Source organism: Rhinoderma darwinii, chromosome 11 (assembly GCF_050947455.1).
Source record: "Rhinoderma darwinii isolate aRhiDar2 chromosome 11, aRhiDar2.hap1, whole genome shotgun sequence".
Classification (NCBI taxonomy): Eukaryota; Metazoa; Chordata; class Amphibia; order Anura; family Rhinodermatidae; genus Rhinoderma; species Rhinoderma darwinii.
In genome coordinates, this window is record NC_134697.1 from 12,993,399 (window position 1) to 13,017,599 (window position 24,201).

General features: G+C 42.7%; 1 protein-coding gene across 4 annotated transcripts; it reads left to right on the forward strand.

Moving 5' to 3' along the window:
• Nucleotides 1-3,626: 3,626 nt before the first annotated feature.
• LOC142664071 (C-type lectin domain family 2 member A-like) lies at nt 3,627-22,595 on the forward strand. 4 transcript variants are annotated; one of them, XM_075842992.1, is made up of 9 exons: nt 3,629-3,777; nt 4,979-5,038; nt 10,123-10,182; nt 14,259-14,318; nt 18,598-18,675; nt 18,827-18,889; nt 19,311-19,483; nt 19,593-19,702; nt 22,070-22,595. In XM_075842992.1, exons 1-9 carry the CDS (start codon nt 3,714-3,716, stop codon nt 22,215-22,217), a joined length of 816 nt encoding a protein of 271 aa, XP_075699107.1. In that variant the 5' UTR covers nt 3,629-3,713; the 3' UTR covers nt 22,218-22,595. The 4 variants fall into 4 exon arrangements, with proteins under 4 accessions (XP_075699109.1, XP_075699107.1, XP_075699108.1 ...); XM_075842994.1 differs by lacking the exon at nt 18,598-18,675 and having other exon boundaries at nt 3,627-3,777; XM_075842993.1 differs by lacking the exons at nt 3,629-3,777; nt 4,979-5,038 and adding an exon at nt 8,903-9,100.
• The last annotated feature ends 1,606 nt before the right edge of the window (nt 22,596-24,201 follow it).

The following is a 24,201-nucleotide window of genomic DNA, read 5'->3' on the forward strand; positions in this document are numbered from 1 at the left end:
CCTCAGCATAGGGAAACAATATGATACTCCAAAAGGAAGGTGTTATTTATAACACCGACGGGACCCTTTATAAAAAGACAGTAAAACGAATAGAAAATACCCCTGTCAGGGAGACACAAATAATGGTCCAATATGGACATGAGAGGAATTTCTTCAAAGAATCTATGTATTCAGAGTGTCATTTATTGTGTTTCTTCCCCTTTTTCTGCATATCAACTATTTTAACTGTTTATATCAACGCATGTCTTCACCTTACAACTTTGAACCCTGACCCTCCTGAGGTCTTTGGCGGCTTTTACCTTGAAGCTCCACCCCAATTAGTTTAATTAACATCATCCTAATCAAGTCTATATATACACACATTTTTAAAGTAATACCTATTTAACTGCCTGACGAAGACGCCGGTCCGGCGTTGAAACGCGTTGCAGCTCTCCTATATTTATCTTCCCATCCCTTTTTGTTTTTATAAGCTGTCACTTATGTGATGTGAAAAATAAAATATATTTTTTGCCAAAAAAACGGGTCTGGAGTGAACGAAAATTCTGCTACATGGAAGCGCCCAAAGAAAGGAGTCCTTTTGCCACAGTTCGTATTAACATAGGTAAGGAGAGTAATGGATATGGAATTTCTCGCCCTTAGGCTATGTTCACACGGAGTATTTTGCAGGAGGAATATCTGCCTCAAAATTCCGTTTGGAAGTTTGAGGCAGATTTTCCTCTACCTGCACGCCGATTTTCGCTGCGTTTTTCGCCCGCGGCCATTGAGCGCCGCGGGCATAAAACACCGCGAAATACGCTTTCTCTGCCTCCCATTGAAGTCAATGGGAGGTCAGAGGCGGAAGCGCCCGAAGATAGGGCATGTCGCTTCTTTTTCCCGCGAGGCAGTTTTACTGCTCGCGGGAAAAAGACGCCGACGCCTCCCATTGAAATCAATGGGAGGCATTTTCGGGCCGTTTTTGCCGAGTTTTGCGATGCGGTTTCCGCGTCAAAAAACTCGTCAAAATACTCCGTGTGAACATAGCCTTAGTCGGATTTACTGCAGAATTTTCCACAACAAATCCTTACCCTAGAAGACCAAATTCAAATTAAGTTGTTTTTTTTTTCCTTTTAAAATCCACCTTATCCATTAGGGACTTCCTGTGGAAAAGCTGTGCTATGCACTCATTCAGGCTTTGTTTAAACAGTGCATGCAAAATCATTAGCAAATCTGCACTGTGTGAACAATGCGATGGATTTTCAGTAAACCATGGCATTTGTTAGGCCAGGTACCCACGTAGCGTAAAAACAGCGGAATTACCGCAATGGTATTCTGTGTGAAAACTCCACTGCGTTTATAGTAGCAGCAAAGTGAGTGAGATTTAGAATATCTCATGCCCACACTGCGGGAAAAAATGCAGAAGAGTCGTGCGGAAAGTGTACTGCGGTGCTACTTTCAATTCCGCAGCATGTCAAATTGTGCTGCGGGTTCTGTGCGGTGATTCTGTGTGTTTGTTCCATAGACTTCAATGGGGAGCATTGATTTCACAACAGATATGTTTTGTTACGATTTTTACAGCGTTTACGGAGTGGAAAGGCATTAAAAACCGCTGGGAATCTGCAGCGGAAAACTGCAGCGTTTCCGCAGCAATATGTGTAGCAAAAAGCGCACTATTTGGTGCGGATTTCTGTCACAGATTTACCAGTGTTTTATTTTGAGAATCTGCTGCAGATATTCTGTTAGGCCCCATGCACATGAACGTGTGTTTGCGGCCGCAATTCCCCCGAAAATCCACGGGAGAATTGCGGCCCCATTCTTTTCTATGGGGCCGTGCACACGACCGTAGTTTTTGCGGTCCTTGCACGGCCCGGGAAACAATGGCCTCGGCCATGTGCATGTCCCGCGATTTGCGGGCGGCCTGCGGCTGACAGGCCGCAGCCGGCCGACCCGAAAATCACGGCCGTGCACACGGCTACGGTCGTGTGCATGAGGCCTTAATCTTCAGTATATTTGTGTGTTTGGGAATGTACACGAAGGTCTCACGCACATGACCGTAGTGTATTTACAGTCCCCAAATCCCCCCTTGTTCATCCATGTGTCATCCGGACTCACGGATCCACAACAATTTGCCAGTATTGGTGAATCCGCAATTACGGACCGTAAAATGAGTTGTCCTGAGTTTTTGCGTTCCGCTATTGCGGCACCCGCACTGATCGGTATAAATCACGGTCATGTGCATGGGGCCATGGAAAAGAATGGGTTCGCAGTTTACACGCAAATATGCGGATAAATTGTAACCTCAAAATTAGGGTATGTTCACACGCAGTATTTTCAGACGTAATTTGGGCGTTTTACGCCTCGAATTACACCTGAAAAAAACTGCTCCATTACACCGAAAAACATCTGTCTATTGCTTGCAATGGGTTTTACGATGTTCTGTTCCCACGAGGTGTAATTTTACGAGTCGCTATCAAAATATGGCGCGTAAAAAGACGCCCGCGAAAAAGAAATGCATGTCACTTCTTGGGACGTTTTTGGAGGTGTTTTTCATTGACTCCATTGAAAAACAGCTCCAAAAACGGCCGTAAAATACGCCGCGAAAAACGCGAGTTGCTACAAGAACGTCTAAAAATCAGGAGCTGTTTTCGCCTGAAATCAGCTCCGTATTTTCAGACATTTTTGGTCACTGCATGTGAACATACCCTTACAGTCATGTGCATGAGGCCCCATACACACAACCGTAAAAAATGTCCGGAATTGCGGACCAATTCACTTCTATTGTCCACGGACATCTTCCCGTTTATTTACGGGAAGGTGTCCGTGCCGTAGAAGTGTACTGCAATAGAGAAGACATGTCCTATCTTTTTGTGGTCCGTTCTCCCATATATATTACGGGCACGGCCGTGTGCATGGGGTCTTAGGCCGGGTTCCCATGGATCAGATACGTTGCATAAAACTACCCAGCGTATCCAGCCGGGCACCCGCAGCACATTCCGTCCGAAGAAAATCCACCACATTGTACGAACAAGTATGAACAAAAACTTTCATACTCTTCCGGGCCGTTTCGATTTTGGAACACTTTGCTTTCTGTTGCCGGTTTTGCAAAGCCCGCAACAGAAAAACAACAAAAACGCAACTTAAATTGACTTCAGATTTAAATTCCGCACCGCAGGTCAATTTATTAATGATTTTGCTGCGGTTCTTTCCGCAGCGTGGGCGTGAGATTTTCAAAATGTCATCCACTTTGCTGCTACTGTAAATGCTGCGGAATTTCCACACAGAAATCCGTTGCGGAAATTCTGCAGCGTTTATGCTACGTGGGAGACCGGCGTTAGGGTGGGTTCCCACAGTTCATATTTTTGCCTGCATTTTATGCCAGAATTAGATCCAGGAGAGTAGAACTATAAGACCTTCCTTTATATATTTCTTCTGTTTAGGTTCTGATCCTGGTTTTGGCGTAAAAAATACCTGCAAAATGTGCACTGAGTGAACCCAGACAGTCTCGTGCTTTCACTTCTCTCAATTGAAAAATAACACAGTAGATTCTAAGAAAACGATACTAAGTCGTCTGATTAGCTTCAGTCGTGTCACTATAGGCTGTTTCCCTGTACTGGAGGCGTCTCTCTCTGCACTGTATATAGACTTTGTGTTGACACAAAACATTCACTCTGCTTCTAAATCCACGAGTCAAATATGAACATAACGTAACTATCACATCATAAGATCTGTATAAAACTATGGGGATATATAAAGAAGTCAACGCTTCCGAACCTGTCATCATACAGGACATTGAGAAAACGGGTGAGAATCTTCGGTTACACTTTTTATTATTCTTAATATCATGATTATTGTTCTTACTGTTACTATTAATAATATCGTGGATCTGAACTAAACAGAAACATATGAAGACAGGACTAATATATTCTAACCAGCGGTCTCTTCCCCGTTCTGTCCTTCTACATTACGATACTTTTACAGAAGTCATTTTCGTTGTGGTTTTTGACACGATTTTAATTATTACGGCAATATTAATGTTTTTACAAAAACCGTGCAGTTTTCCTGCATTGACGAATGTGAACAAAATTTGCACAACAAAAACTGCGAACAAAACGACTCTCCCTCTTCCCTCCCTGTCTCTGTTTTTCGCTCTTTCTCCTCCCTGTCTCTGTGTCTCCCTCTTCCCTCCCTGTCTCTGTGTGTCTCCCTCTTCCCTCCCTGTCTCTGTGTTTCTCCCTCTTCCCTCCCTGTCTCTGTGTTTCTCCCTCTTCCCTCCCTGTCTCTGTGTTTCTCCCTCTTCCCTCCCTGTCTCTGTGTTTCTCCCTCTTCCCTCCCTGTCTCTGTGTTTCTCCCTCTTCCCTCCCTGTCTCTGTGTCTCCCTTTCTCCTCCCTGTCTCTGTGTCTCCCTTTCTCCTCACTTTCTGCCTGCACTCATACAAAGATCACTGCCTCCCCCTTGTTTACCAGACTAGGGATCAGAAAATTAACCCTGTGTTCTCTTCAGGATTTCAGATAGACTCTTTTGTTTCAGGGACCAGCAAAAAAATCAGGCAACTGACAAAGATTGAGAGTATGTTTACATGAGTCGTTTATGCATTTGCATTAATCGTGGTAAAAACTTAGAGTTTTGACAAAAAATTGCACATTGTTTTCCATAATTAACAAAAAAAAAGACTCATGTAAACCTATCCTTAGGCCCCCTTCACACACGCCAGATTTTGATGCAGGAATCCATACACAGCAGAAGTAACGCCATACAGACGGATAGAGACGGTTTTCAGTCATAGAAATTTCTGCAACAAAATCTGCAGCGTGTGCAAAGGACCAAAGTCACTAGTTTATCTCCTGTTTACTTTCATGGCTCCTTTATAGGTTTTGGAACCTGCCCTGTGGACTGCAGACAAACAGTAATATTTATTGGTCGCACTATTACTTCTTGTTCTTTATTGCTGTTTTCTTTGTTACAGAACTTTTTCTTCATGCAACTTTAACATTTTTTTTACAGGTTTTTCAATAGACCTACAGAAGAAGCGATTTCCTCCCCGCCTCCCCGTGTGTAATAAAGGTAATATATACAGGGTGCACATATCCCGCTCTTTTTAGGCTCTTGTTTTAGCTGAATCAAAAAATAACTGAAAGTGAAGGCTGAAAATCATCGCACCCTGCAAACCCACAGCAGCACGATGACTGGTAGTTCTGTCTCCTCCCCATAGGCAGCACTTATATAGTCCAGTTTTTGACCATACTTGGATGTGGATAACACCGACTAATGTAATTGGTCCAGTATAAAAGCATATATAAAAATACTCACTGCTCTGGGTGTCAACAAAATATACAATATAAACCACCTACAAAGAACCACTCAGGAACCTCACTACCGAATATAACAATTATTTATTAGTAATCCACACATATAAAAAATATACAATAAAAAGTACACATTACCCAAGAAAAATGGATCCCCTCGTTGACCAGATCCTAAAACAATAAAATTATAAAGTGCAAATAGTGCAATAAGAGACTAGTAAGCCGTGTATATACATGTAAATGGTGGCCAATATATTCCACAATAATAACTAGAGAGTAATGGTTAAAAAATTAGGTCAAACTGCATGAGGTATACAGATGAAAGACAATGGGGAGATCCAACCCCAAGGGCGGGTTCACACATGGCGGATTTTCACTTAAATTCCGCTGCGGACACTCCGCAGCGTTAATCCGCAGCGGAGCCGTTTCTCCATTGACTTTCACTTTAATTTAGCAGTGTTCGTTTACACGATGCGTACAATTCCGCTGCGGAGCATAGGCTGCGGAGCGGAATTTGGTGTCCGCAGCATGCTCTGTCTGTTGCGGAGCAGTGGCGGACTCATGGCGGAATTTCTCCATTGACTTCAATGGAGATTCAAAGTTCCGCAATGAAGTCCGCAGCTGTCATGCACATGTCATGTGTGCTGCGGATGCGTCTTGCTTTTTTTACTTGACATTTCTTCATTCTGGCTGGACCTATGTATTTCTAGGTCTACAGCCAGACTGAGGAAGTCAATGGGGCTCCCGTAATGACGGGAGCGTTGCTAGGAGACGTCTGTAAATAGTCACTGTCCAGGGTGCTGAAAGAGTTAAGCGATCGGCAGTAACTGTTTCTGCACCCGGGACAGTGACTACCGATCCCAATATACATGTATCTGTAAAAAAAAATGAAGTTCGTACTTACCGAGAACTCCCTGTTTCTGTCTCCAGTCCGGCCTCCCAGGATGACGTTTCAGTGTAAGTGACGGCTGCAGCCAATCACAGGCCAAGCACAGGCTGCAGCGGTCACATGGACTGGAGCGTCATCCAGGGAGGTCGGGCCGGATGCCGAAAGAGGGACGCGTCACCAAGACAACGGGCGGTAAGTATGAATTTCTTTGACTTTCACTAGGGAAAGTGCTGTCCCTTCTCTCTATCCTGCACTGAATAGGGAGAAGAGAAGCACTTTTCCTGCAGTCCGCAGCGGCCAGTCCGCATCAATTTTCTGCACATTTTGTGCAGATCCGCTGCAGAATCTGCAACGCAGATTCTGTGCGGCATTGATGCGGACAGTTGCGGAGGAATTCCGCCATGTGTGGTCATGCCCCAATACTTGTCTCGCATGTAGCTTCTTACGGGGGCCATGAAGTGGATCCAAATAGAGCAGTTAAACTGAAAAGAAGATAACTACTGCCCTATTGGGGCATATGGATGCGATTGAAGGGGATCTCTCCTTTAGTGGCACATCTGTACCATGTCCCTTTGTTAAATACAATCTATTGCCCCCTGTTATCAGCCATTGCAGGCTGGAGAGAAGCTGACTGTAGTGATCAAGTGAATGACAGAACGTCAAATATACTCCCTGCGGCCATGATCAATACATATTTCCAGTGGTGAGAGCCTACGGGAACATTGACATCCATATGTTTGAATGATATCAGTCGCTCCTCTGAGTTTATATTAACACGTTTTACTGCAAAATGTGGTAAAATGCTGTAGTGTGCACTGACTTGGCAAAAACACAAAGATTTGCCACTGTTTTGTGGCAATCTCATGGAATAAACTGCAGTACTGCTACCTCTAAATTAAAGTGTACCTATTTATAACTTGATATAAATCAATAGTGAAGATAATAATCTTTATAATATATTGTATTGCAGAAAATTGCCTTTTTCTTCACTTATCAGACTCCTTTCTTCCCCTTCCCTCCTGGATTCTCAGCTCCACTGAAAAATTAGGTTACAGCTGCCCATAAAAGTCTATAGGGAGGGGAGGGGAAGCAGAAGCAGGACACTAGCTGTTATAATGCTAGTATACAGAGGAAAATCCTGCTCAACTATCTCTCAGACACATACACAGAAACTGCAGCAGCATGGAATCCATTAAGCAGAAAAGAGCAATGTAGCTGTGAATCCAGCCCTGGGATGAGATATAACACTTAGCAGAAACATATCTGCGTGTGTCTCTCACTCTGCTGTTTCCTTATCCCCCTTCCCTCTCCATAGACTTTTTCTCGGCAGCTTTAACCTCTGAGTAAGGCCTCATTTACACGAGCGTAATATACGCGCGTGCTTTTCACGCGTGTCGTACGCACCTATATTACTCTATGGGGCAGTGCAGACGATGCGTGAATTTTGCGCAGCGCGAGTGCGTTGCGTAAAACTCACGACATGTTCTATAATCGTGCGTTTTTCGCGCATCACGCACCCATTGAAGTCAATGGGTGCGTGAAAATCACGCGCGCCACACGGAAGCACTTCGTTATTCGCGCAACAGCAGTAAAAAAATGAATGTAAACAGAAAAGCACCACATGCTACAAACATACAGAGTGTCATAATGATGGCGGCTGCGCGAAAATAACGCAGCCGCACACTATGTGAACATGACACACAGAGCTGTCAAGTGCCTTTTGCGCACGCAAAACGCCGCGTTTTTTGCGTGCGCAAAACGCACACGCTCGTGTAAATCTGCCCTTAGGGTGGGTTCCCACAGTTCAGATTTTTGCCTGCATTTTATGCCAGAATTAGATCCAGGAGAGTAGAACTATAAGGGTATGTTCACACACACTAATTACGGACGTAATTCGGGCGTTTTTGCCCCGAATTACGTCCGAAAAATGCGCCTCAATACCGTTGACAAACATCTGCCCATTGAAAGCAATGGGCAGACGTTTGTCTGTTCACACGAGGCGTAATATACGCGCCGCTGTCAAATGACGGCGCGTAAATAGACGCCCGCGTCAAAGAAGTGACCTGTCACTTCTTTGGCCGTAATTGGAGCCGTTATTCATTGACTCCAATGAATAGCAGCGCCAATTACGTCCGTAATGGACGCGGCGTTCAAGCGCCTGCACATGCCGGTACGGCTGAAACATGCCCGTAATTTCAGACGTTACGGACGCCCTCGTGTGAACATACCCTAAGGTATGTGCGCACACACAAATTACGTCCGTAATTGACGGACGTATTTCGGCCGCAAGTACCGGACCGAACACAGTGCAGGGAGCCGGGCTCCTAGCATCATAGTTATGTACGATGCTAGGAGTCCCTGCCTCGCTGCAGGTTTCAGTACGGGACAGTTGTCCTGCAGAGAGGCAGGGACTCCTAGCGTCGTACATAAGTATGATGCTAGGAGCCCGGCTCCCTGCACTGTGTTCGGTCCGGTACTTGTGGCCGAAATACGTCCGTCAATTACGGACGTAATTTGTGTGTGCGCACATACCCTTAGACCTTCCTTTATATATTTCTTCTGTTTAGGTTCTGATTCTGGTTTTGGCTTTAAAAATATCTGCAAAATGTGCGCTGAGTGAACCCAGACAGTCTCGTACTTTCACTTCTCTCAATTGAAAAATAACACAGTAGATTCTAAGAAAACGATACTAAGTCGTCTGATTAGCTTCAGTCGTGTCACTATAGGCTGTTTCCCTGTACTGGAGGCGTCTCTCTCTGCACTGTATATAGACTTTGTGTTGACACGAAACATTCACTCGGCTTCTAAATCCACGAGTCAAATATGAACATAACGTAACTATCACATCATAAGATCTGTATAAAACTATGGGGATATATAAAGAAGTCAAAGTTTCCGAACTTGTCATCATACAGGACATTGAGAAAACGGGTGAGAATCTTCGGTTACACTTTTTATTATTCTTAATATCATGATTATTGTTCTTACTGTTACTATTAATAATATCGTGGATCTGAACTAAACCGAAACATATGAAAACAGGACTAATATATTCTAACCAGCGGTCTCTTCCCCGTTCTGTCCTTCTACATTACGATACTTTTACAGAAGTCATTTTCGTTGTGGTTTTTGACACGATTTTAATTATTACGGCAATATTAATGTTTTTACAAAAACCGTGCAGTTTTCCTGCATTGACGAATGTGAACAAAATTTGCACAACAAAAACTGTGAACAAAACGACTCTCCCTCTTCCCTCCCTGTCTCTGTGTTTCCCTTTCTCCTCACTGTCTCTCTGTGTCTCCCTCTTCCCTCCCTGTTTCTCCGTTTCTCCTTCTCACTGTCTCTGTGTCTCCCTTTTTACTCCTTCTCAGTGTCTGCCTGCACTCATACAAAGATCACTGCCTCGCCCTTGTTTACCAGACTAGGGATCAGAAAATTAACCCTTCAGGATTTCAGCTAGACTCTTTTGTTTCAGGGACCAGCAAAAAAAATCAGGCAGACTGAGAAAGATTGAGAGTATGTTTACATGAGTCGTTTATGCATTTGCATTAATCATGGTAAAAACGTAGAGTTTTGACAAAAAATTGCAAATTTTTTTCCATAATTAACAAGAAAAAAGACTCATGTAAACCTATCCTTAGGCCCCTTCACACACGCCAGATTTTGATGCAGGAATCCATACACAGCAGAAGTAACGCCATACAGACGGATAGAGACGGTTTTCAGTCATAGAAATTTCTGCAACAAAATCTGCAGCGTGTGCAAAGGACCAAAGTCACTAGTTTATCTCCTGTTTACTTTCATGACTCATTTATAGGTTTTGGAACCTGCCCTGTGGACTGCAGACAAACAGTAATATTTATTGGTCGCACTATTACTTCTTGTTCTTTATTGCTGTTTTCTTTGTTACAGAACTTTTTCTTCATGCAACTTTAACATTTTTTTTACAGGTTTTTCAAAAAACCTACAGAAGAAGCGATTTCCTCCCCGCCTCCCCGTGTGTAATAAAGGTAATATATACAGGGTGCACATATCCCGCTCTTTTTAGGCTCTTGTTTTAGCTGAATCAAAAAATAACTGAAAGTGAAGGCTGAAAATCATCGCACCCTGCAAACCCACAGCAGCACGATGACTGGTAGTTCTGTCTCCTCCCCATAGGCAGCACTTATATAGTCCAGTTTTTGACCATACTTGGATGTGGATAACACCGACTAATGTAATTGGTCCAGTATAAAAGCATATATAAAAATACTCACTGCTCTGGGTGTCAACAAAATATACAATATAAACCACCTACAAAGAACCACTCAGGAACCTCACTACCGAATATAACAATTATTTATTAGTAATCCACACATATAAAAAATATACAATAAAAAGTACAAATTACCTAAGAAAAATGGATCCCCTCGTTGACCAGGTCCTAAAACCATAAAATTATAAAGTGCAAATAGTGCAATAAGAGACTAGTAAGCCGTGTATATACATGTAAATGGAGGCTAATATATTCCACAATAATAACTAGAGAGTAATGGTTAAAAAATTAGGTCAAACTGCATGAGGTATACAGATGAAAGACAATGGGGAGATCCAACCCCAATACTTGTCTCGCATGTAGCTTCTTACGGGGGCCATGAAGTGGATCCAAATAGAGCAGTTAAACTGAAAAGAAGATAACTACTGCCCTATTGGGGCATATGGATGCGATTGAAGGGGATCTCTCCTTTAGTGGCACATCTGTACCATGTCCCTTTGTTAAATACAATCTATTGCCCCCTGTTATCAGCCATTGCAGGCTGGAGAGAAGCTGACTGTAGTGATCAAGTGAATGACAGAACGTCAAATATACTCCCTGCGGCCATGATCAATACATATTTCCAGTGGTGAGAGCCTACGGGAACATTGACATCCATATGTTTGAATGATATCAGTCGCTCCTCTGAGTTTATATTAACACGTTTTACTGCAAAATGTGGTAAAATGCTGTAGTGTGCACTGACTTGGCAAAAACACAAAGATTTGCCACTGTTTTGTGGCAATCTCATGGAATAAACTGCAGTACTGCTACCTCTAAATTAAAGTGTACCTATTTATAACTTGATATAAATCAATAGTGAAGATAATAATCTTTATAATATATTGTATTGCAGAAAATTGCCTTTTTCTTCACTTATCAGACTCCTTTCTTCCCCTTCCCTCCTGGATTCTCAGCTCCACTGAAAAATTAGGTTACAGCTGCCCATAAAAGTCTATAGGGAGGGGAGGGGAAGCAGAAGCAGGACACTAGCTGTTATAATGCTAGTATACAGAGGAAAATCCTGCTCAACTATCTCTCAGACACATACACAGAAACTGCAGCAGCATGGAATCCATTAAGCAGAAAAGAGCAATGTAGCTGTGAATCCAGCCCTGGGATGAGATATAACACTTAGCAGAAACATATCTGCGTGTGTCTCTCACTCTGCTGTTTCCTTATCCCCCTTCCCTCTCCATAGACTTTTTCTCGGCAGCTTTAACCTCTGAGTAAGGCCTCATTTACACGAGCGTAATATACGCGCGTGCTTTTCACGCGTGTCGTACGCACCTATATTACTCTATGGGGCAGTGCAGACGATGCGTGAATTTTGCGCAGCGCGAGTGCGTTGCGTAAAACTCACGACATGTTCTATAATCGTGCGTTTTTCGCGCATCACGCACCCATTGAAGTCAATGGGTGCGTGAAAATCACGCGCGCCACACGGAAGCACTTCGTTATTCGCGCAACAGCAGTAAAAAAATGAATGTAAACAGAAAAGCACCACATGCTACAAACATACAGAGTGTCATAATGATGGCGGCTGCGCGAAAATAACGCAGCCGCACACTATGTGAACATGACACACAGAGCTGTCAAGTGCCTTTTGCGCACGCAAAACGCCGCGTTTTTTGCGTGCGCAAAACGCACACGCTCGTGTAAATCTGCCCTTAGGGTGGGTTCCCACAGTTCAGATTTTTGCCTGCATTTTATGCCAGAATTAGATCCAGGAGAGTAGAACTATAAGGGTATGTTCACACACACTAATTACGGACGTAATTCGGGCGTTTTTGCCCCGAATTACGTCCGAAAAATGCGCCTCAATACCGTTGACAAACATCTGCCCATTGAAAGCAATGGGCAGACGTTTGTCTGTTCACACGAGGCGTAATATACGCGCCGCTGTCAAATGACGGCGCGTAAATAGACGCCCGCGTCAAAGAAGTGACCTGTCACTTCTTTGGCCGTAATTGGAGCCGTTATTCATTGACTCCAATGAATAGCAGCGCCAATTACGTCCGTAATGGACGCGGCGTTCAAGCGCCTGCACATGCCGGTACGGCTGAAACATGCCCGTAATTTCAGACGTTACGGACGCCCTCGTGTGAACATACCCTAAGGTATGTGCGCACACACAAATTACGTCCGTAATTGACGGACGTATTTCGGCCGCAAGTACCGGACCGAACACAGTGCAGGGAGCCGGGCTCCTAGCATCATAGTTATGTACGATGCTAGGAGTCCCTGCCTCGCTGCAGGTTTCAGTACGGGACAGTTGTCCTGCAGAGAGGCAGGGACTCCTAGCGTCGTACATAAGTATGATGCTAGGAGCCCGGCTCCCTGCACTGTGTTCGGTCCGGTACTTGTGGCCGAAATACGTCCGTCAATTACGGACGTAATTTGTGTGTGCGCACATACCCTTAGACCTTCCTTTATATATTTCTTCTGTTTAGGTTCTGATTCTGGTTTTGGCTTTAAAAATATCTGCAAAATGTGCGCTGAGTGAACCCAGACAGTCTCGTACTTTCACTTCTCTCAATTGAAAAATAACACAGTAGATTCTAAGAAAACGATACTAAGTCGTCTGATTAGCTTCAGTCGTGTCACTATAGGCTGTTTCCCTGTACTGGAGGCGTCTCTCTCTGCACTGTATATAGACTTTGTGTTGACACGAAACATTCACTCGGCTTCTAAATCCACGAGTCAAATATGAACATAACGTAACTATCACATCATAAGATCTGTATAAAACTATGGGGATATATAAAGAAGTCAAAGTTTCCGAACTTGTCATCATACAGGACATTGAGAAAACGGGTGAGAATCTTCGGTTACACTTTTTATTATTCTTAATATCATGATTATTGTTCTTACTGTTACTATTAATAATATCGTGGATCTGAACTAAACCGAAACATATGAAAACAGGACTAATATATTCTAACCAGCGGTCTCTTCCCCGTTCTGTCCTTCTACATTACGATACTTTTACAGAAGTCATTTTCGTTGTGGTTTTTGACACGATTTTAATTATTACGGCAATATTAATGTTTTTACAAAAACCGTGCAGTTTTCCTGCATTGACGAATGTGAACAAAATTTGCACAACAAAAACTGTGAACAAAACGACTCTCCCTCTTCCCTCCCTGTCTCTGTGTTTCCCTTTCTCCTCACTGTCTCTCTGTGTCTCCCTCTTCCCTCCCTGTTTCTCCGTTTCTCCTTCTCACTGTCTCTGTGTCTCCCTTTTTACTCCTTCTCAGTGTCTGCCTGCACTCATACAAAGATCACTGCCTCGCCCTTGTTTACCAGACTAGGGATCAGAAAATTAACCCTTCAGGATTTCAGCTAGACTCTTTTGTTTCAGGGACCAGCAAAAAAAATCAGGCAGACTGAGAAAGATTGAGAGTATGTTTACATGAGTCGTTTATGCATTTGCATTAATCATGGTAAAAACGTAGAGTTTTGACAAAAAATTGCAAATTTTTTTCCATAATTAACAAGAAAAAAGACTCATGTAAACCTATCCTTAGGCCCCTTCACACACGCCAGATTTTGATGCAGGAATCCATACACAGCAGAAGTAACGCCATACAGACGGATAGAGACGGTTTTCAGTCATAGAAATTTCTGCAACAAAATCTGCAGCGTGTGCAAAGGACCAAAGTCACTAGTTTATCTCCTGTTTACTTTCATGACTCATTTATAGGTTTTGGAACCTGCCCTGTGGACTGCAGACAAACAGTCATATTTACAGAACTTTTTCTTCATGCAACTTTAACATTTTTTTTACAGGTTTTTCAAAAAACCTACAGAAGAAGCGATTTCCTCCCCGCCTCCCCGTGTGTAATAAAGGTAATATATACAGGGTGCACATATCCCGCTCTTTTTAGGCTCTTGTTTTAGCTGAATCAAAAAATAACTGAAAGTGAAGGCTGAAAATCATCGCACCCTGCAAACCCACAGCAGCACGATGACTGGTAGTTCTGTCTCCGCCCCATAGGCAGCACTTATATAGTCCAGTTTTTGACCATACTTGGATGTGGATAACACCGACTAATGTAATTGGTCCAGTATAAACGCATATATAAAAATACTCACTGCTCTGGGTGTCAACAAAATATACAATATAAACCACCTACAAAGAACCACTCAGGAACCTCGCTACCAAATATAACAATTATTTATTAGTAATCCACACATATAAAAAATATACAATAAAAAGTACAAATTACCTAAGAAAAATGGATCCCCTCGTTGACCAGGTCCTAAAACCATAAAATTATAAAGTGCAAATAGTGCAATAAGAGACTAGTAAGCCGTGTATATACATGTAAATGGAGGCTAATATATTCCACAATAATAACTAGAGAGTAATGGTTAAAAAATTAGGTCAAACTGCATGAGGTATACAGATGAAAGACAATGGGGAGATCCAACCCCAATACTTGTCTCGCATGTAGCTTCTTACGGGGGCCATGAAGTGGATCCAAATAGAGCAGTTAAACGGAAAAGAAGATAACTACTGCCCTATTGGTGCATATGGATGCGATTGAAGGGGATCTCTCCTTTAGTGGCACATCTGTACCGTGTCCCTTTGTTAAATACAATCTATTGCTCCCTGTTATCAGCCATTGCAGGCTGGAGAGAAGCTGACTGTAGTGATCAAGTGAATGACAGAACGTCAAATATACTCCCTGCGGCCATGATCAATACATATTTCCAGTGGTGAGAGCCTACGGGAACATTGACGTCCATATGTCGCTCCTCTGAGTTTATATTAACACGTTTTACTACAAAATGTGGCAAAATGCGGTAGTGTGCACTGACTTTGCAAAAACACAACGTTTTGCCACTGTTTTGTGGCAATCTCATGGAATAAACTGTGTAGTCCACAAACATCAAACAAACAAATTTAGGTTTTTATCTGGATCTGCAATGATCTACTGCAGTATTCTTTAGCAAAATTGGGCATGCTTAGAGTCGTAGTTTTATAGCTGGAGAGCCACAGTTTTGAGATAGCTTTGATTTTCACAGCGCCACTTTTGTTCATTGGTGGCATCTGGTATTGCAGCTGAATTGCAGCTGCAGTTCCGCACACAGCCCATGGAGTGGCGTGGTTTCTCAATTCGTGTTTAGCCAAAACTCCATGTTAATGTTGTGGAGGGGAACTGCTGAGCAAGAGATCTGTCTTCTGGAAATTCTCTATTGGATATGGTCAGCTTGACTAAAGTTGATGTTTCAATGTTGATGAAAGTAAAATCCTGTTCCCCAGCGAGTCATTTGCACAATTTAGCAAACGAGGAAGAAGAATTCATTATCTTTGTTTCACATTTAGAAATCCCTCTATTTCATCAGAATTACCATTCCACTGTGGTAAGGCTGAGTTTCCTCACAGCATAAATACGGAAACATTTCCGTAATTAAATTCTGTGCGGAAATTTTGCTGGATTTACGGTAGCCAAAGTAAAATAAAAAAATTTGTGGAAAGTGTTCTGCGGTGCGACTTTCAAATACGCAGCGTTTCAATTCATGCTGCGCATTCTGTGTGGAGAAGGGAAAAATTTATTCTGCAATAAAATACGCAAGTAGACCTGTGTTGTAGTTTGTATAGCAAGTCCACAGCAGAATCGTAGTAAAAACCAGAGAAAACGTCAGGTACATATAGCGTTTGCTATAATCAATGCTTCACTCTTACGGTATATGCACACACACTAATTACGGACGTAATTCGGGCGTTTTTGCCCCGAATTACGTCCGAAAAATGCGCCTCAATAGCGTTGACAAACATCTGCCCATTGAAAGCAATGGGCTGACGTTTGTCTGTTCACACGAGGCGTATATTTACGCGCCGCTGTCAAATGACGGCGCGTAAATAGACGCCCGCGTCAAAGAAGTGACCTGTCACTTCTTGGGACGTAATTGGAGCCGTTATTCATTGACTCCAATGAATAGCAGCGCCAATTACGTCCGTAATGGACGTGGCGTTCAAGCGCCTGCACATGCCGTTACGGCTGAAATTACGGGGATGTTTCCTCCTGAAAACATCCCCGTAACTTCAGCCGTTACGGACGCCCTCGAATGAACATACCCTTAATCTGCAGGTAAAACCGCTGCGGTTTTCCAAAGCAATATTCGCAGCAAAAACGCAGATTTCTGTGACTCTTTTACCTGCTTTTTTGGGGGCACTGGCCAATCGTATCCATGCTCTGCTTCAAGCAGGAACATTACCAGAAATCATGTCCATGCTTGGCATCCTCTGACATGTAAGAGAAAAAAATTGCACATAGTGAATTATAATTAAGGCCTCATTCATATTTGCATATTTTGATCAGTATTTTGCACCAGTATTTGTAAGCCAAAACCAGGAGTGGAACATTGATACATAAGGTGCAAATCTTTCCATTATATGTTTTCTATGTTTATGTTCTGCTCCTAATTTTGACTTGCAAATACTGACCAAAAATACACCGGTGTGAAATTGGCGGAACACTCAATGCTGCAGTTCTGAGAATAGCCACTAGATGAGTAATATAACACCGGAATAGAAGACAATACAAGAGCGAATTATCTAGTGACTATAGTAGCACGGTTGCAGTACCAAGACTGGCCACTAGATGCAATAGCACAATAATCTGTCAGTAGGTAATCTGTTAGTCTGAAAATGTTACACAGTGTGAGGGCACCATTAAATAGGTATTAAGTGAAAGGGGGCCTTCATTACTTAGAATGCTGCTGATGACCCCCAACATGTAACGTGAAGTCAAAAAGAAGCTAATGGCAGACCAAATAAAAGTCAACCGGATCAAATGTACTGAACACAACTCTAAATACAGTGGCACACATAGAGTTATAGTGCTATTACTTTAAGAGCCAGTTTACGTAAATGGTGGTGACAACACTCAAAGAAGATACACAATCTTTGTGGTTTCAGTACCCATGAGGTGGCTCAGTTTCTTAACGTTGCGGATTAACCAAACAAATAAGGAATCCTGCTTCCTTTGGTCCCACAAAGGCCACACTAAGACTGTTACTTCACACAGACTCTCCACCTCCACCATGTTATTGGCGACAATCCCTCTCGCTATCTGAAGGTCTGCTCTCAAGGTCACAGTTTAGGCTATCTCACTACGGGACTGTCAGACCACTTCTCCAGTCCGCTCCTCATGTACTTATTTAGGGTTCTCTTACACAGCCCGACATGGCCCGTGTAAACGAGCGCCGATCCACAAGATAGCTCGTTGATCGGAGCTCGTTTGCTCCTTTCACAAGGAGCTATGTATGGGGACAAGCGCTCATTACTATGATCCCTCGTCTCCATACATGACTATCATGTCGGCAGCACGTCTCCCTGTTTACAGGCTGCATAAACTATACAATCAGCCGATGAACGAGCTCGTTCATTAGCTGATCGTTGCACTGCTTACACAGGGCAATGATCGGGAAAGAGCATTCTGTGAATGCTATTTTGCCCCATAATTGGCCCGTGTAAAAGGGCCTTTACTCTGACAGTAGGGCAGCCTACCCAATTTGTCCCTGACTTTCAAGGTCACCCGCTATGCCACCCCTTCCACTGTCTACTCCACTCAGTCTAGTCTAGTTCAGACCCGCATTACCAGCCACGGACAGACTCTATCTGTCCCAGACCACTAATAGTGACCTCCTTACAAGCATGTGCAGTTCTCTGTGCTGCCGGTAGATGAAGCATGCTAAGGTATTGATCAGATGCATAATTACTGCTAGAAACACCCCCCCCCCCCGCCATCCCCATGTGATGAAAACGACATGTCCTCAAGCTCAGCATCTCCTCCTTTATCCTTTGCTGCCCACAATTAGGAGACTTTCTGTAGTCTTCCAGATGCTTCTGCCTCTTTACTTGAATCTGCCGGAGCTCTGACCAGAAGAATTGATTATACTGTAGTCCATGAAAACTTGTATTAGTCCCTAATGTCTCCAAAGCAGAAGGACCAACTTTATCATTGGTGATGTAAGGAGAAAGGGTGAGAAGTTTGAGTTCAAGCTACAAAACAACCCCTGACATTACATACCGTCCGTGAAACATGGAGATAATTCCGTGTATGTGTCACCGTCTTCTCTTCCACAGATAATAATCCTCACATTTTCTTTTTTGTAGAGCGTTACATAATTGTTGCTTTGCTGCTGGTGATAATCGCATTGATAGTGACGGTCATTATTCTCAGTATTACTGCCAGTAAGTACCAATATCCCATAACCTTTAGCAAAGAGATTTGTTACATGATAAAGAAGAATATTGGGGGAGATGAATGAAAACTGTCTTTCCCAATTGTCCGTATACATTTGTCAACCAATATTAATAAAGTTCCAATACGTTTATTTTTTAGGTTCAACATTCAGTAACCTGAATAATGAGGAAAGGAAAGACAATCCCAGCCCCAGCCCACCAAGTAAGAAAATACTCTCTGTATGCAGCCAGGTCTTCCTGGAAGATAAATTCCACAAAACCTCATCTATCACCACTATACCATAGCACTATAATAATAACTTGGGCGGTCATTGTATCTTGATGAAAAACGCAAAATCTACTTGTGTTATGTTATTTCGTACTGTTGTATTTACTATATTGCACTATTTTTTATAATTTTTAAGGGACATATATTAAATATGAAATTTCATTCTGACCCAGTCTACACAGCAAAGCTGAGAAATGAGCTGCGGAAAACAGGAAATGTCATCCTATAGTGTGTGCTCTAGTGACCAGTGCTACAATTGCTGGAATTTTTAAGACGGATATTATATGCCGCAATAAAAGCTTCCACTCCGGACATAAATCAGTGAATTGATGCGAATGATTGTGTTGGTCTATAGATGATGTAACTGCAATCAAGAACCAGAACTCTGCTCCATGTGAGGATGACTGGATCTGGTACCGGGGAAAGTGTTACTACTTCTCTACAGAACATGATACATGGAGAAATAGCCAGAGTTACTGTAATTCACATAATGCATCGTTGGCGCTTATAGATAACAAAAAGGAACATGTGAGTAACTGAAAGTTTTGTATAGAAGTAACATGGAGTCATGACATCTCTAACCAGCTCATGGCCACACAGGATTATATATAATAAGATCGGTTTTTATTATTGGCAGGATTTCTTGTTCCAGTTTAAGGGTTCAGACAATCGCTGGATTGGTCTTGGACGTACAGCTGATAATACGGCCTGGACATGGGCTAATGGAACATCCTACAATGAAAACTTGTAAGTCATCTCATGAGATATATATATATATATATCTACATTATTACATGTCTATCGGAAGTTCTCCACACATTGAGTCTTAAAAGACTTCGTGAATTACACATCTCCATGTCCTATGGAAAAAATAGAGCATGGAAGCATTGAGGAAGTGAAACGTTGCATTGCTGGGTGAATAAATGTCACTTTTTTTTGCTTTGAGTGCTGCTTCCGTGCTCTATTTTTTCCATACTTTACATGGGGAGACGTCACTCCTCAATATTTGAAGCTTAGCACCAGCCTATTTTGGTTTTGACACAGTGCTGCTCCCATTTTATGCTCTATCTCCATATCCTATGATATACTGCACTGTAAGGCCTTATTCACACGAACGTGTTTTACATCCGTGCTACGCGCGTGATTTTCACGCGCGTAGCACGGACCTATGTTAATGAATGGGGCCGTTCAGACTGACAGTGAATTTCACGCAGCGTATGTGTGCGCTGCGTAAAACTCACGACATGTCCTATATTTGGCCGTGTTTCACGCAGCACGCACCCATTGAAGTCACCTTTACTTTTCTGTTTGTAAACATAAAACCAGAGTGTCATAATGATACCGGCTGCGTGAAAATCACGCAGCCACGCACCATATGCTGATGACCTTTTGCGCGCACAACACGGATATGTCCGTGTGAATAAGGCCTTAAGGCGTGCAAAGACTCAGCAAATACATATACATTATGTTATAGGCTTTTGCCTCCAAATATAAAAGAATCCAAAGGCAAATGCAGATTTTTTTAAAGGAGGAATTCTAAAAAAGTTGGGCTTCATGACGATGATTGCAAAATACCTAAATTAGTCTAACTTTGCACATCTTTCATATGTATATTATAACACGTTTTTCATAGGATGAATTAGGTGTAGTGATAGTATTTTTGGTAATATCCCTAATGATCTGGTGGTTAATACATAAACTCTCTAATGCTCTTGGGTGGTGCAGGGGTTAATGGTAATGCTCACTATGCACAAGGCTGGTTATAGGTTAATTCCTAATATGCCTTTTGCTTCCTATGACATAGCCACCAAGTTAAATGATACAATTCTGGTGCCTTGCAGCAGCCACTAGGGGGAGCTCACTCACTGCATTTGTATGTATAAATCTGTATACAGTGAGCTCCCAACTGTGGTGGCTGAAAACAAAAAGAATTTTATAATTTAACCGGCGTATGTCTGATTTTGTGTTGAGTGCGCCCCAGGGATTTCCCCAATTATTGTCTCTATAGCTTTCCCCAAAAATATGCTTAGGCAATTTTACTGTATTTACTTTAATGACCGGCCTATTTTGGCCCTTCGTGACCAAGAAATTTTTGCACTGTCGGATTCAAAGAGCCATAACTTTTAAAGAACCAACCCTCAAAGGTTCTCTTGCCTACCTACACCGCCGCTATCACTTCCCATCATGTCTCAGGGTATGTTGGTTCTTTGGCAGTTTTGAGTGTTTTTTTTTTCATTTATATTCCCAGCACTCTGATGCATATTTTTGCATTAGTGATTTTATGAACACTTTCATTTTTATATAAATAGGTCTTTTTGTGTATTACACATTTCTATGCACTCTACTGTTTTTGTATAATTATTCTCTTAGCTCTTATTTTGGGAATGTTCCTCCAAACCTGTTCATTTTGTGCAGTATTCATTATTGATATATTATAACTGATATCATCTCTTCATTCTGCCTATTTAATTTAGGCCCTATGCACATGGCCGTGCCCATAATCACGGCCCGCGATTGTGGGCACGACCGGCGGCTGACGGCCACCCGCATTTTCGGGCCGTGCTCCCATACAAAGTATGGAAGCACGGCCTGTAAAACACTAAAAAACGGACGTGCTCCATAATTCCCGGCACAGTTCTGCGGCACGGACACCCATCCGTAGCTATACGGAAAGATGTCCACGGCCAATAGGACTGAATGGGACCGTAATTTTGGCCCGTAATTACGGGTGATTTTATGGTCGTGTGTGTGGGGCCTTACAGTGGGGGCTTTATAGTGATGACCACCCCACTGGGTATTTTCCCATCTTACCCTAACTGTATATCTCTCTGTATATGGTAGTTTTTTTTATAGTTTTTGTATTACTATGTATTGTATTGAACAGATGTGTATTACAGATTTACTACTTTGCTATTTTTGGGCTTTTCGCTCCCTGTTGTTTGCGTATAGGTTGTTTGTCTGTAACTGTAACGAGCCATGCACCTGTGTGTCCATCACAAATTGTTACACAGTGAGCAGTAGATTATAACCCCGGCAGTAACTTTGCATCTGTTTAAAATATGATAAAATCGTTCTGATGTGCTGATTATCTAAACAATATGACTTCTATTCCAGATTCACAATCACAAGATCATCACACGACAATATCGAATATGCTTATCTGAATCATAATGGTGTAAATAGCAGGGAAGGAACTTTTGAATTAAAATGGATATGTAACAGAGGAAAGGAGATGGTTAACCGGGTCGGAAATCAAAGCTAGGCTTGGGCCCTCAGACGGTAACTCTAACTCTAACCTTAATTTTAATTTTCTACAAGTTCTCGAGATGTACGCACGACTAAGGGATTTGACCACGGAAGCCTCCACGCACACACTAGATGAGGTCATAAGTCCATCGTCTCTGTATAGCGCACTTGGGGACTGCTTTGTTCGCCCGCGTCCACGATCTATGTTCAAAGTTTGGGAAAGATGGACTCAAGATCTGGCTATAGGGAAGATCATACTGGACGGTTGGGAGACGGTACGGAAGGTTATCGTGAACGAGAGCTGGAGGGAAATCTATTTTAAGTTAATGCATTCGGCTGTATATGGCTTCAATATTTTACCTTCACAGTCCTTCCCCGCTCGTATCACTGGTTGCCCCAAATGTAGCACCCCCCTGATGAATATGTGGCACGGAGTATGGGATTGTGCTCATTCTAAACAATATTAGGGTATAGTCCAAAACTATATTTCGGATCATTGGATCAAACTTCCAATAACGCCTCAGGCACTGCTGTTCCATCAGGCGCGGCCGCCAGAGGAAGATGGTGCTCGGGGGACGAGACCTCCGCCCCTCTTGATACACACAATTTTACTGGTGGCCTTGAGATGTCTTCTGTGTAAATGGCTGGAAACCGACACACCGGGTCTTGAAATGTTGGTGCTACGTTTGAAACAGTTATTAACTCTCGAGCGGGTGGTGGTGGAAAGATGGAAAGAAGCAGGAGCTAAGAAGTTATTTGCTAAATGGCAGATATTTATTGAAACGCAATGCACAGCTGCCGAGGTGGCAGAAATTGTTACGCCCTTTAGGCACACAGCTTGGTATAATACGCAGCTTCTGGCTGGCACTTTAGGAGGTTTGGAACTTTAGCGCTGAGAGGGGATGATAGGGGGGGAGGTCTTGGAATCTCGTGGACACCGGTCTATTACAATTATGATCCAGACGTAGCTAATTTTTGCTGACCTAAGTCGTGCTCGGGGGTGGGGGAGGTCTAGTTCTTTCATTTGTTATGTAGATCGAACCATATTCCATGTTTACATGTCTTTGTATTGTTTACGGTTGCGTGTCGTTCACATAAGACGCAACCTTTGTGTAATATGTTTACAAGAAAATGTGAAAACTGTCAATAAAAAATTATGTTTTCAAAAGAAAAAAAAAAAGGATATGTAACAGGTCGTACTCTTCGAAAATATAAGCTGTGCTGTGATTGGATAAAATATTATATATATATATATATATATATATATATATATATATATATATATATATAAAACCATGTAATTATTACAAAATATAAAAATGAACTAATACAGGAAGGGGTCTTTTGAAGTCTCTATTTAAGTTACCATTCGCAACATCAGCACCAGCTCTCCACCCTCGGCCGCATATCGCCGATTCAAGGGCCCTTCTGCTGAACGTTGCACCAAATTATCGTCCCGCAGAGACCTCCATACCATATAGGTACCACCTTTTTGAGACTCCCCAAAATTGCGATGGGTCCCCAATTCTCACTGAAATGTACTACCTTCAAAGGTGTTCCCACCAACTGCCGTGGCAGATCAACCTGAAAAGAAAAACAAGCCAGAAAGGGAAAACAACAGCACAAATGAACACAGAAAACACAACGGGAAGGAAAATAGACAACAATGCTAAGAAAAGAAAAATTAAGGGTGGGTGGGACACTGGTCAACTGCTGGGATACCGAGTGATGGAACCTTCCTGCTGCCTCTGTACAACCCTGCCCTTGGCTCCTGCCTAACCTCCAATCTGGAAAGCCCTTACCAATACCCCTCCCTTTCTCCCCTACCACACACCCCCTTGAACTTCCCACCCCTCGCACTAGCCCGCTGGTTACTTTATCTTATTCACTCCTTCACACTAGAATAACCCTTCACTCCCCAGGGCCAGAACATCCATCCAATGACGTGGGGCCTTCCCCTAAATTGCACCCCGGTCCAGGCCCTTGCTTTAATCTCCCTC